Source organism: Triticum dicoccoides, chromosome 2B, assembly GCF_002162155.2.
Source record: "Triticum dicoccoides isolate Atlit2015 ecotype Zavitan chromosome 2B, WEW_v2.0, whole genome shotgun sequence".
Classification (NCBI taxonomy): Eukaryota; Viridiplantae; Streptophyta; class Magnoliopsida; order Poales; family Poaceae; genus Triticum; species Triticum dicoccoides.
The window spans coordinates 356,605,577-356,619,828 of NC_041383.1; the positions used below are offsets into that span (position 1 = coordinate 356,605,577).

At 49.6% G+C, this 14,252-nt stretch overlaps 1 protein-coding gene across 8 annotated transcripts in view; it reads left to right on the plus strand.

Annotated features, from left to right (window-relative positions):
• Positions 1–2,812: 2,812 nt before the first annotated feature.
• LOC119363692 (protein GRIP-like) overlaps positions 2,813–14,252 on the plus strand; it is a 41,899-nt gene continuing 30,459 nt past the window's right edge. For 4 of the 8 annotated variants that reach the window (XM_037629056.1, XM_037629058.1, XM_037629061.1 and 1 more), the window contains exons 1-3: positions 2,814–3,526; positions 4,498–4,613; positions 4,923–5,092. In XM_037629056.1, the coding sequence (XP_037484953.1) occupies positions 3,013–3,526; positions 4,498–4,613; positions 4,923–5,092 (800 nt within the window). In that variant the 5' untranslated portion in view covers positions 2,814–3,012. Of the gene's footprint in view, positions 3,527–4,497; positions 4,614–4,922; positions 5,093–14,252 lie in introns of all 8 variants that reach the window. The other 4 variants (XM_037629055.1, XM_037629059.1, XM_037629060.1 and 1 more) reach the window with 3 other exon arrangements.

Here is a 14,252-nt window from a genome sequence, read left to right on the forward strand (position 1 = left end):
ATGCAAGTCAAGCAAATAGATCAAACCCAACGGTATCACTAGGTACACACACACGGAAGATAGATGGGATCCGCACAACCAAGGGGTGAGCTCAAAATGTGCAAGCACAAAAAATGCTCTTGTTGTGCGAATGCTCGAGAGACACTAGCTCGATTGCTCAAATGGGCAAGATACGGTTGTGCACCTACCTACGAGAGAACCGTGTCATCTTCAATCCCAACTATGGTATGTATGCGATGACCAAGATGATATAGGTATGTAAATGGCTCACTCTATTGCTTACAAGCTCTTTGTTGCTCCTCTTTTGCTTAAAAGCTTTTCTTCTTCTTTTTTCTATGCTTGATGCTCGAGCCGAGTAAGATATGAGACAAGTATGTATGATATGCACGGGAGAGACTTATGGCACTAAGATGATAACACGATCACTACGGTGCACAATAGCGTGGCCCGGCAATTCTCAACTTGCTAGTCTCAATGGGTAAGCGACGCAAAGTGGCTCGGTCTATCAATGCAAAAGCAAGGTAAGGAGTAAGTGTCGTCGAGGTTACCGTCCTTTCCTACGGTTAACGATGAAGATGACTCCGAGTCGATGATGGTGACGAAGATGTCACGCACTCCTAAGTAGCCGAAACACCTTAGGAAACGCAAATGGCAACACAAAATCGGTCAAATGCGGAAGGTGGTGTTTTTGTGATGATTTTTTGGATAGGGGTTAATGGTGGTGGTAGTGGGATGAGTGGATGGGGGATGTCAAGAGCTTCTAAACGAGCTAAAGAACACGAAAAACGGGCTTGGGAGGTGGAAGTTATGGCCAAAATGGTGTTGGTAGTGGGCTGATTTCGGGGGGTGTGGGCACCCGGGGGTGTGAGGTGCGGGTGCCCGAGGGTAGCTGGGCGCGGTGCAGGTGCCCGGTGGTTCGAGGTGCGGGCACCCGGTGGTGGCCGATTTGGGCGGAAATCTTTGGGGAAAGGCCAAATTCGGTGGATTTCGTGGTGGAAAGGGTGGGGATTGTTGGGGAGGGGCTAGATCCACTTGCCAAACATCAAAACCATGGACCAAAAGAACCAAATATCACAAGATCCAACAAATTGCAAGAAATGTTTTTTTGGGGCTATTTTTGTGGGGATTTTCGGATTTGGACGAAAAACAACAAAATCAAGCTAGCAAGTGGGGGGATGGGACTCCAAGATGTGAATAAACCTTGCTCATGATACCAAGATGTTGTAGGGTCAAACCCTAGGAAGGATCTTTTCACACTTGGAGGGGGAAAAGGAGGAAAACACTCAAGAACACCAAGAACAAATCTCTCAAACAAACCCAAATATCACATCCACTAGAGTAGCATACATGAGATCCACAAGATTACAAGATCAATACAAGGAGAGTAGCACTTGATAAATTCTTCCCACTATGTGAGGTCTTGATGATCTTCTCCAAGAGGAGGCCTTAAATCCAATGGATTCTTCCCTAGGTGGGGGCTTGATCTCCTAAGAGGAGGGGATACAAGGAGCAAAGGCTCACAATGTTTAGTCTAACCTTTGCTAACCCACAAATGACCTAGGAGTTCCACTTATATAGTCTAGGGACGAAATATTAGGGAGAGGGGATACAAAGGACCAAAAAGTCCCTAAAAACGCGTAGCCACGGGGAAGGGTTCGGGCACCCGGACCGGTCAGGGAGCTGCGCCCAGGCGGGGCTGGGCACCTGGAGGGGAAGGGGCCGGGCACCCGGCCAGGATAGGAGCATGCGGGCGAAGGGCCGGGCACCCGGGGTGGCTCCCAGCGGGCGGCTGAGCAAGGGCCGGGCACCCGGGGCCGGCTGGGCTGAGCCCAGGAGAGGGGCCGGGCACCCGGGGTTGCCATGGCCGGGCACCCGGGATGTCCAGGGTTTTTTGCCCCTTCTCCTCCTTCTTCCTTCTTCTTGTTCTCTCCTTCCTTCTCTTCTTTTCCCTTGCTTCGTGGTCACTTGAGTCTCCGTCTTCTCCTTCTCATTATCATCTTCTTGGTACCTAAGCATGCACAATGTTTCCGATGACGGTAGAATCCAACTCTCATGTGAAACCGAGCGAAACTCGAAGAGGAGAGAATCAACCTTGTTCTCGATGGCGCGTGCACGTGCTCGTGTCATTGGTCCACTTGGAGCTTGCGTTGGTGATGAAGTGTCGGTGCGAGTAGTCGAGGGATGCTCCACATCAGATTGTCAAGGTCGACTCCCACAGAAAATGATAGCCACCATCTCATTAAAAGACGGGACACCTTTGCCTCTATCAACACCCCTATCAAGTTTTGGAGGGATCTTTAGAAAACCTCTTTGTCGATTTCTCTTCGTAGAAATTGTTTTGCGCGTGAGTACCTTCGTTAAGATTGGTTTCTCTCGTGCTGGGCCGCAAGGTTCAAACCATCTACTTCGTGTACACCGCGTGCAAGGGCGAGAGGTTGCTACTGCTGGTGGTGGAGTATCGTGAAAGATCGGGCCACAACAACAGATTGGATCTCGCCATCGAAGTTCGGTCTTTATCACTTTACCCTTATACTCTGGGGTACTTATTCATTTTTACGAGAGAGCAAGCAGGAGGGAGCGTCGAGATTGCCGGTGGGCATGGCCACGGTAAAAAGGCGAGGCGTACGGGAGGGAGGGAAGAGGAGGTATGTCAGGGTGAGGGGAAAGATAAACAGCGTGTGATGAATTTGATCAGATGGTTATGCGTGAGCCAGTTCGACGGTTCCCGAGGGCACCGTTGTGGATCTGGCGCCGGTCATTGCCCTTTTATTCGCCACTCTCTTCTAGTCCTGGGCCCACACGTCAGCACCGTGGCGCGGCTGAGACACCCATCTCCGTTCCCGAACAGCACTTTCCTCCCCACTTTGCCACCAACGGCGAACCCGCCAATCTCCCCTGCCTCAACCGGGCCATTGGAGACCGGGGTTTCGCTTCGCTCGTAAACCCTAATCTAGTCCACCTCTCGCCAATCCAGTCCAGTACCTCGACGGTCAGCCTCTCCGATCTCACCCGATGCCCCGACCTCGACCCCGCGGGCGGGGCAAAACCAGATCCGGCTCGCAAAGGATGGATTCCGAAGAGGGCACCGCACCACCGGCTCCGGAACAGGCGGCGTGTGATCCGTCGCAAGAAGAGAGTGCGGCGCCGGTGGACGAAGAGAGGGCAGACACTGACGCGGTAGCGGGAGAAGACCAAGGGACGAGTGAGAACGAGGCGGAACGGACACGCGAAGAGCTCGAGCGGACGGTCACGGAGCTCAGCATCCAGAACGAGTACCTCAAGTCTCAGATCGCTGGTGCTCAGCAGCTGGCGAATAGCGCCGAGGTGGGAATAGGCAGTGGGAGGGAAGACGAGGATGACTCCGAGCTCGTTAGGAGCTTGAAGGAGCAGGTCGAAAGGCTTAGCAAGGAGGTTCAAGAGCAAAAGCAGACGCAGAAGGTAGCGGAGGCGGCCCTCGAGCACGTCAATATGTCCTACGCCGAGGCGGATGGCAAGGTTCAGGAGCTCACGGCGAAGCTCAACGAAGGTTAGTTGCTACCCTCCCCGACCCTTTGATATCGGTCTTGTTGCGGAACTTGGAATGCCGTGGTTGATCGGCCCGATTCTTCTAGTCTTGGACGCCGATAACTACCACACATGTGGTACAATGGACAACCACACGACTCATCCGGTCGTACCCAGGAGCCCACCCACACGGTCCTGTGTGGGCGAACATTAAAACTGCCCATGCGTTCGGGCGCAGCTATGACGGCCACACGACCCTGTGTGGCAACTGCGCACCCCCACCCCGTGAGCGTGAATGCGTGTGTAATCAACTATGTGTAATTAAATATAGTTGCCACGTGTGGTTAAACCATAATTGCCATGTATGGTCAACCATAGTTGTTGTGTGTGATTAAGTAGTTGCCACATATGCACAATGTGTAACTAATTGGAGTTGCCACGTGTGGTTAAACCATAGTTGCCATGTATGGTCAACCATATAGTTGTGTGTGATTAACTAGTTGCCAAATATGCACAACTTTAGTTGCCATCTATCACCGTGCGAGCGTCGTGTGGGCAAAGAGCAGTTTCACCCACACGTTCGGGCGATCGTCATGTGTCCGTTCGGGCGAGGGGCACCCACACATGTGGCACTAAATGATAACGCCCACACGACGCTGGGTGCTTAGTGGCTCTCGACCCAGATGTCAACTGCTTCAATATTCATGCAAATGGATCGAACGGCATCGACTGCGTTTGGGCCATGCTGATAAGTGCCACACGTGTGGGCGTTATCATTTAGGCTAGTTTTTCCTGCTCCAGTTTTTCAAACTTAAACCATTTAGCTTGAGATTATTATGCTTCTCTGAATAATGGCAATATCGACTTCTGGACCTTTTTTGCTTGATCAGAATGCACCTTTTTATGTGTAATGTGGCCAGCGCTTTTTTGCTTCCTGTCGTTGCACATTCCCTTTTTTAGAATCTAAATCATCATTCGTTCCCATGTATGTAGCTCAACTGAAGATTGAAAAAGAACTAAAGGAACGAGATGACAAATATGTTGAGTTGGATACTAAGTTCCAGAGGCTTCACAAGCGTGCGAAAAACCGTATACAAGATATACAGAAGGTAACCACTTCGAGCTTTCTGTACATTAACTTGAGAATAGTGGTTGCATCACTTCCTAATATTTATGCATTCAGTTTGGAAATCACTCACTGTCCGCTCAAATTTGCGCAAGTTATAATTTTTGATTTTTTTAATGACGTCTGTGAAGAGAGATATGAAGGACTGGAATATCGCCAAAGAACTAGCCATGGACAGGGGTGCATAGAAGTTAGCTATCCACGTGCTAGAACCATGAGTTGGTTTCGAGATAATATAACCACGAGTTGTTGTTTCTTGTTCATTCGTGACACGGTTTTGTGTTCTTAACAGGAAAAAGATGATCTGGAAGCTCGGTTTAATGAAATTAATCAGAAGGCTATGGAAACTGCTTCTCTACAGCTAGCGGCACAACAGGAACTGGAACGTGCTCGTCACCAGGCTAGTGAGGCTTTACGGGCAATGGATGCTGAAAGACAGCAACTGCGGACTGTGAACAACAAGTGAGTATATGTACTGGTCTCACTGTACAATGTTGTCGTGTACATGACTTAAGGTACAACGGTGCTAGCCGTCAGATGGAGAGGGGGCCATCTATTTAATGATGTACAATTTAGAATATATAGCTAGCTAAAGGACAGAGACGTAGCAGGGATTTGAGGGACTTGGGTAATGTACTTGATTTATCTTTTGCTTAATCTCAGTCACAATATGGCGACCTCTTATATAGAGCCCCACTGCCTTAGAACCTCCTAACTACTGTAAATGCCTTTTCAACTTCTAGATATGAGGTTAGGAATGAGACTGAGTTGACCTACTGGCCCAGTTCACTCAACTGGGGGATCAATTCCCACTCAATTTTTACTTCACTTTGTGCACAAAACTCTTAAATTAGTGAGCAACTAATTTGGGTGGATCAGCCCAACACGCCCAGCTTGCATCCGTAAACAAGAATAATAATGTTGCAACCTCTCTTATATAGAGCCGCCCCACCATAAACCAAGTAAAACCTCCCAACTACTAGAGATGCCATTCAACTGCTAGTTATAGGCAGCACGAAACTTTGTTGACCTACTGGCCCAGCCACCACACTGGTGGATCAGCCGCCACCAATTTTTACTTTACTTTGTGAACAAACCCAGTGAAGAAATAATTAGCGCCCAATCCGCCCAGCTTGCGTAGTTAAATAAGATTCTATCTTTTAAAGAGTAAAATGCACTTGAGGTCGATAAGCTCACCTTCCAAATCTGCTGCTCTCCGCACCGCCACGATGTCAGGCACCAAGCAAGCCTGCACACGAGGTGATCCAGGGAAAGAGAAGCCAGTGGTGAGAGTCCATTAATCTGTGGAGGTGGCATGGCGATGTTAGCTGGCAGGCTGGATTTGGAGAAGAATTGGTCGTTGATGTTGATGACAGTCTCGGATCCTTTGGTGCTTCCAAATTTGGTTGCTGCAGTCAATATCCTCTCTGACCCTGGATTTGGGAGGTTGGGTGGTCACCTACATCATGCAGCAAAACAAGAAAGGAACACGCTAAGACTGATGGAGCAAGCAGCCTAGCTTACAGTTACTCCCTCCGTTCCACAATATAAGATTGTTTTGCAAACTATGTTAGCTTGCAAAATGATCTTATATTATGGGACAGAGGGACTGGGAGTAGTGTTTACTAGTGGTAATTGACATAATGGTAAACTGAGTCAATCTGGATTCAGATAAACGGTGTTAGGGAAGTAGCAACTTGTATTTCGTGGTGGCCCTAGGCCAGTATATATAACGTACAGGTGTGGTACAATATGCAGAAAACCCCTTACAAAAAAGGGCAACCCGGTACACTTAACCCTGCTTGCGCAGGGTCTGGGGAAGAGTCCGACCACTTGGGGTCTTTTGTACGCAACTTTTCCCTACATTTCTGCAAGAGGCTGTTTTAAGGACTCGAACCTGTGACCTCATGGTCACAAGGCAACAACTTCACAGGCGCCAAGGCCCACCTTCAGAAAACCATTTATAGAACGGGGAAAATACAAAGCGGTACACGACTAAATATATATAACTCTAACCCCCCTTGAAACTCATAGCGGATCAACAACACTGAGTTTGGAGAGATAAAAGCCGTATTGTGCTCTTGTTTCGGCCTAAATCCGCCAACGGTAACTCTGAAAACACGAAGGAGGTGACTATAGTGAACCGAAGTGGGAGCAGAGACAAACAAACTCAAAATATGGACATGAGAGGAGATATCTGGATGAGTAGCAACTAGATATACAAGATATACAAGACCCCCGAAAAGATGACGTTAGCGTGTTTGATCAGACCAGGGGTCACCATCAGTAGCACGGAGGTGACATTGTGCTCCATGGGAGTCTCAACAGTGCGCTCATCAGTAAGAGCATCACGGGCAAGAAGATCCTGAATACACTTTTCTTGGAAATAAAAAACCTAGCAGAGGTAGAAGAGACCTCAATCCCAAGAAAGTAGCGAAGACGGCCAAGACCAGACATTAGAAACCGCTCACTAAGACGTCCTTCACAAAGACAATACACTCAGGGTCGCCGCGAATGATGATCATGTCATCAGAACATAGAAGAAGAGTCTGACCACGAGCAGAAAGGTGAACAAACATTGCAAGATAATGACCACTTGCTGAAAAACCAGCGGCAGTCACCACAGAGGCAACACGCTTAAACAACGAGTGAGGGGCCTTAAGGCCATAGAGAGAGCGATGAAGACGATGGACCATGCCGTCAAGAACAGATTACCAAGGCGGTGGCTGCATGTAAACTTCCTCACCCAACTCACCATTAAGACATGTTAGAGTTAACCTTGTTATTTAGTTTTCACCATATTTGTTTCATGCATATAGTCGAGTCATGCCACTAGGAGCTGCGGCTGTGTACGACGTCGAGATGTGATTCACGTTACACATGCAAAGCTACTAGTATTAGTTAGTTGCATGCGTAGATTAGTTAGTGACTTAGTGCATGCATGGGTTGTTTGTTGGGCAGCTGGGTCATACTAGATAAAGGAGAGAATCCAGGGATTAGTTAGCTGGACGTGCTCGTACGTGGTACGGTGTCCGAGTGTGGCGGCCGGGATAGGCGTGCGTGTGGCCATCTCCTGTGTATATATGTTGCATTGAGTAAATGAAAGAGATGCCGAGTGGGCTGAGGGAAAAGATGTAGCTCTTGTGCTCTCACCGGGAGGTATAAGCAAAGCTAGCAGTCTCCAAGTGAGGTGTATGTGTGTGCGTGTGTTCCTTGGCCACATGTGTTCTTGTGAGAAACCATAGAAGACAGAAGAGAGAGCTATGCAAGGCAGCTCGAGGTAGAAGAAGAAGTTGCGCTGCGAGGAGAGGCGGCGCCAACAATTGGCATTAGAGCCTTGTCGATTTGAGGCGGTGGCGGCAGACTCCATGTGAGGTGGAGGTCGGCGGTGCAAGGTGGACGCCGTTGGCAGCGCGATGCTGCTGGCGGCCGGTGCGTGTCTCCATCATCGTCGAGCTGCGTCACGAGCGATGGAGGAAGCTATGCTGCCCGGAAAGTTGCGCCACCGGCGGCAAGGAGGTGATGGCCATGGAGCGGAGGCCATTGCCATGAGGAGTTCCATGTCCGAGTCGTCGACAACATGGAGGTGAATCATCGGCGAGTTGCGGCACCAGTGGCGAACATGAGGCAGCGAGTGTGTCGCGGCAACACACTTGCAGTGAAGGCATGTGAGGCGTCCCTCTCATCGAGGCCAGCGACGACGGATGTTCGAGTCGTCGACATGGAGGTGAATCATCAGCGAGTTGCGGCACCAGTGGCAAACATGAGGCAGCAAGTTTGTCGCGGCAACACACTTGCAGTGAAGGCATGTGAGGCGTCCCTCTCATCGAGGCCAGCGGCGACGGAGGCAATCGGGGTGACAAGATGGCATCGGCGGCCGTCTACGTGTTGCACCGATGACATCGACGATCGCGGGCATCAAGAGAGTAATAACAAGGTTAAGGGGGTGATTGTTAGAGTTAACCTTGTTATTTAGTTTTCATCATATTTTGTTTCATGCATATAGTTGAGTCATGCCACTAGGAGCTGCGGCTGTGTACGACATCAAGATGTGATTCACGTTACACATGCAAAGCTACTAGTATTAGTTAGTTGCATGCATAGATTAGTTAGTGGCTTAGTGCATGCATGGGCTGTTTGTTGGGCAGCTGGGTCATACTAGATAAAGGAGAGAATCCAGGGATTAGTTAGCTGGACGTGCTCGTACGTGGTATGGTGGCGGAGTGTGGCGGCCGGGATAGGCGTGCGTGTGGCCATCTCATGTGTATATATGTTGCGGTGAGTAAATGAAAGAGAGGCCGAGTGGGCTGAGGGAAAAGATGTAGCGCCCGTGCTCTCACCGGGAGATATAAGCAAAGCTAGCAGTCTCCAAGTGAGGTGTGTGCGTGTGTTCCCTGGTCACGTATTCTTGTGAGAAACCATAGAAGAGAGAAGAGAGAGCTGTGCGAGGCAGCTTGAGGTAGAAGAAGAAGCGGCGCTGCGAGGAGAGGCGACGCCAAGAAGAAAGACATTCTTAACATCAAGCTGAGTCATAGACCCATGGCGAACAGAGGCCACGACAAGAAGTGTGCGAACAATGGTCATATGGGCCACATGGGGAGAAGTCTCATGCAATCACGACCATGCTCGCGCTGAATGCCACGAGCCACAAGACGAGCTTTGTAGCGCTTAAGAGAACCATTAGAGCGAGTCTTAACCTTGTAGGCCCACTTACAAGTGATGGAATGAACATGTGAAAGAAGAGAAACATAATCCCATGTAATGGTGCGCTCAGTAGCATCAATCTCCTTGGCCATCGCAAATTGCCATTCGGGATGAACAACATCACGATAAGAAGCGGCTCAAGAACAACAACGTTTGCGCTTGGAAAACCAAGGCGGTCAACAAGCGGGAGTGGATGAGCACGCAAGCGATAAGTTGGCTGAGACGAGGAAGATGGCACATTAGAAGTAGATGGCGCATAGACCTTGTCGCTTCGGCCGTGCGCTGTCCACTGAAAAACTGCTCACACATATGGAGCCAACCAAGAGGATCGACCGAACCATCATACGTAGGGAAGTTGATCTTGTGGAAGTGAACGCCAGAACCGGAACTTGAGCCGAGGTGATTGTTAGGTAGGGGTGGAAAGGAGGTGATGGGCGGGGTGGATCCATAGATGTGTGTAGGGGGTGCGGCCATAGCGGCGTATGAAATCGGTTCATGGGTGGAGACATGAAGGCGGTAGAGGCGGCGGTGAAAATCTGCTGCTGCTGCTGATGGTAGGGTTGCTGCTGGTGATGGTAAGGCGGCCGTTGGTAGGTCGGTGGCAACATTGGGGGTGGGATTTGGGCTATAGGGTGAGGGTGCCAAGTGGCCCAGATTGATATTAGGGGGTGGCTGTGGCGAGTAAGGAGATTGCTGGAGGTGGGAAAAGGGCCGGCGGCTGATGGTGGTTGGGGTGGTGGGGGTGGGCAATCTGCCCGGCTGGTGGAAGTCCGGTGGCAGCGATGGCAGCGATTTCCCCGCTGGAGAAGGGGACACCAGAGGTGGTGTTGGCGAGTGGGAGCACCAGGGGCGAGTCATCATTGGGGAGGAGGGCCGGGCTTGCGGAGGTGGCGTCATGGGCGGCTGCTGCAGTCGTGGAATCTTGAGATGTGGGCATGACAGACAGCCGTTGCTCGAGTCCCGTCAAGAGCTGCACCATGTCGGCGAGGAGCGCCTGATCCTCCGCTCGTTGGAGTGCGAAGGCCTTCAATTGCTTCGTGATGATGTTCATCTGCTCCACAACCTCGACAATTTCTTTGTCCGCCATCGTAGATGGATCTGATACCAAATTGGAAGAACTAATTATGACCTAACCTTAATTACTGAAAAGTAGATAAAAGTAAATGGCAAGGGGTCGGCTCCTTTATATAATAGACAAGGCTTTGGCCAACAAGCCGGAAATCTATTCAAACTCTAATACAATCTCTAAACTGACAAGGCTCTTTCCTAACATGGGCTGGTCCACATAACAATCTTGAGTCATATGGAAATATGCTCTAGTATCAAGAATCCATAGATATGTACCTTCCTGTGTACAAGGTGGTCTCACAATACCAGAAGAGTCTCTAGAAGAACCAACAGAACTTGTCAATGGAGAATCGGAAGATGCAACTAGCATGCATCGAAGTCGCGCAACCTCCTGCTTAGTCAGGGGCTCATATGAGGAGGTTGACGTAGAGGCACTTGATAATGGAGAGCCGGAGGCAGTCAGCTGGTCGGGAAGTCGCACAATCTTCTGCTCACTGAAGGACACAACTGGCGTAGTCGATGTAGCAACATCGGCAGAAGAGTGGCCGCCGCCTCCTATGGAGGCCGCTGGAGGAGGCGGTTTAGCATGACCAATATCTTATGCAGAAGCCGACGCATGAGACGAGGTCGCATGCAGACAAGCACCAAGGGCCAAGGGAAGGCGCGTGTGTGAGGCGTAGTCGATGGAGCGAGATGCACCAAGACTGCCGTTGAAGTCGCCAGAGGAGTCGAGGTAGAGCGACAATCACCATGTGCGGAGGTCGCCAAGAGCGACCACCAATACCTTATGTACAAGTCGCTGTAGAGCGACCAGCAGAACCTACGGAAGACGCCAAAGGGGACGACGTCACAGGCGGACAAGCACCAAGCATTGAGAGCGGCGCATGTGCGAGACATGATTAGTGTAGGGAACACCGTAAAAAATCAGCGGGCAACAAGGAAGGGAAACCGTGCCCAATGAAGACATTGCACCTTTTCTCTCTTCTCTCTTTTTACTTAATTTTTTTGTACTCAGTCAATCCAACCGAACAGAACACAATAGCCTGGGCAGACTGCTCGATGGAGAAGGAGGACAGGTGGCGGCTGGCCGAATCGAAATAGGAAACAATCCGTGTACTTCGAATCAGACACTACACCAACCACGAACAACAATTAGTAGCAGCACGTATTGGCATGTAGCAACCAGTAGCATGGCCAACAAGCCACAATAGAGCAGAGCAGTAGCGGCCCGCGCCGGCGTACGCGGGGCAGTAGCATGCATGCGGAAGCCGGCGGACGAGGTGGATGCACGGAACAACAGCCTGACGGCGGACGAGGTGGATGCACGAAACAACAGCTTGACGACGGACGAGGCAGAGATCGGCGCAGCGGTGGAGGACTATGCAGAGACGACAAACGTATGAGGAGAGAAGTGGTCAAGCTAGCCGATTTAGGACAGTATGACGGTTGTGTCTTGGAGGAGGAAACGGGAAGGCATGGGCAAGAAGGCGGCGGTGGCGTGAGAATTTGGATCGAGGGGAAGCAGTACGAGATCGATCAGAGACACGAGTTGCGACCTGGAAGGGAAAAAAACTAGGCTCTAATACCATGTTAGGGAAATAGCAACTTGTATTTCCAGGTGGCCATAGGCCAGTATATATATGTGGTAGAATATGCAGAAAACCCCTTATAGAATGGGGGATAATACAAAGGGGTACACTGGTAAATATATATAACTCTTAACAAACAGAAACCACAGCTAGCTAATAAAACTTTCTAGAGCCTTGATCATGTAGAGGACGATGAAGCAGGGGAGCATGGCCTGAACGTCAAACAGGATGAGCTTGCCGCCACCTTGTAACTCTGTTTGCCGCCGGCGCTGCAGCGTGTCAGCATGCATGCTCTACATGTCCTTGAAGCACGCCACTATCTGCTCCCAAAAGAGCTTCTGTTGGGACATGTACGCGCTGCGTGACTGCTTGCGACGAGGCCACCCTTCTTCTCCTTTCGCCATGTAAACACAACACTCAGCTTCACCTGTCCTCCACAATTCCATTTCGCCAGCTCACCACTACTCGTCATTCTTCTCTAGTTCCCTGTCACCTCCCATGGCTCCACGCTCTGCTCTCTGTTTTCACGAAAACTGAATAGTCAATATGCACTCTGTATCTGGCGCCATTTGCCACCTGACCCTGGCCCAGCAGGCCTCGTCTCCTATGGCCAGCCGCCTCGTTATCATTGAGAGAACAGCAGGAGGTAGAGATGACTAGCAAAAAAGCCCATGCGTTGCAACGGGAGAAAACAAACACCACACATCCTAACTCAACCAATTGAGCATGGCGTAAGACCTCATGTCCATGCCCCTAACCAAATCGACATGACTAAGACCTCACCCTCTGTCAGCATCCTCTATTTGAACATGACACCGGAATCAAGTTTCCGCTTATCCACTTTTCCACCCTCGTCGTCGATAGCCGCCTTGCCAATTGTTACTAAGCAAGGTTGGCCAGGTCCAAGAACTGGATGGTTTAGCAAAGATTTATCATCATTCGCCTACTAATATAGTAGGAAAATCGAGTAGTTTGTGTTGGACACACCATGAAATTTGAGTTCGACTCCTCATGCGTTTTGATTGGTGGCACTGGACTGAGCAAGGTTGGCTTCTACGTGACGATGTCTAGCAGAGGAGCATGTAGGTGACAGGCGTCGGTTGGTCGACGCGGTCATACTGAAGACGTAGTGGAGAGAAAAAACATCCAATATAGTTGTGGACATAACTTTCTTCTTAACGTTTGAACATATATTCGGTTGGCGCGCTTCAAATATTATTCAGTCTTAGGAATCTGTTTAATTAGCAGCCACCACGTATAGGCATGATTTTCCGGGGGTGGTTCTCCTAGTTTAGGAATCTGTTTAATTAGCACAATTTTCCCTCAGTTCTCATTCCTTCCTTTATTGTTAGCTTCCACGTACATACGTATCGAAATTTGGCACAATTTTCCCTCAATTCTCATTTTTTCCTTTATTATTTCTATCGGTCTATATTATTGACTTGTCCTCAATTCTCAATCCTTCCTTGAATTACCCTTCTTATATTCTCCCTATAATTTTCCGACAATTCTCAATCCTTCCTTGAATTATCTTCCTGTATTTCTCTATCAAACAGCCAGCTTCCACATAGGTGCAGTTTTCACCAACATATTTTAATTGGTGCTATGACATGTACTAAAACGAGGTGATTGTAAACACAAACGTTGTTTAGCTCGGTTGGCAGTGGCCTTACGAACTTCCTGGGAGGTTTTGAGTTCGATCTCGTGTAGTAACGCCACAATTTTAGTTTTTTTGCCTTTCCCAGGGTAGGTGGGCCGGCTTCATGAGGCCCAGTGCAAGCTGCGGGGCGGATGGGTGCAGGCCGAAAAAACGTAGCCGAGGGCGCATGCAGCCCAGGTGACTTTCTACCGGGCTTGCTCATTGGTGGGTGACTCCCAAGTGGGCTGCGTGCGGACAGAATTTTAGACGCCAAGTCGTTAATTAGTACCACCTCGGATATATGTTTAAAATTTAAACTGAAAGCGTAAATTCATAGAAAGAAAGCGTATTGTGACGGTGAACCCGACAAAGTCAATCCGTGCTTTATTATTATTAGGGAAAGATTGCAAGAGGAACTATACAACAATACAAGCACCGTGTCATTCAATAAGATGGTCAGGGCAGGGAGATAAGAACAGTGGCAGTGCATGCTGCGCAGGATGCACCGTGGGTTGAATATTTGGGACTAAAGTGGACCCCTTTACATGGTTCACACAGCTGGCAATATTTATGCACATACCATCTTGCGAAGTTAACAACACCTTCCACTTTTGTTCTTGTG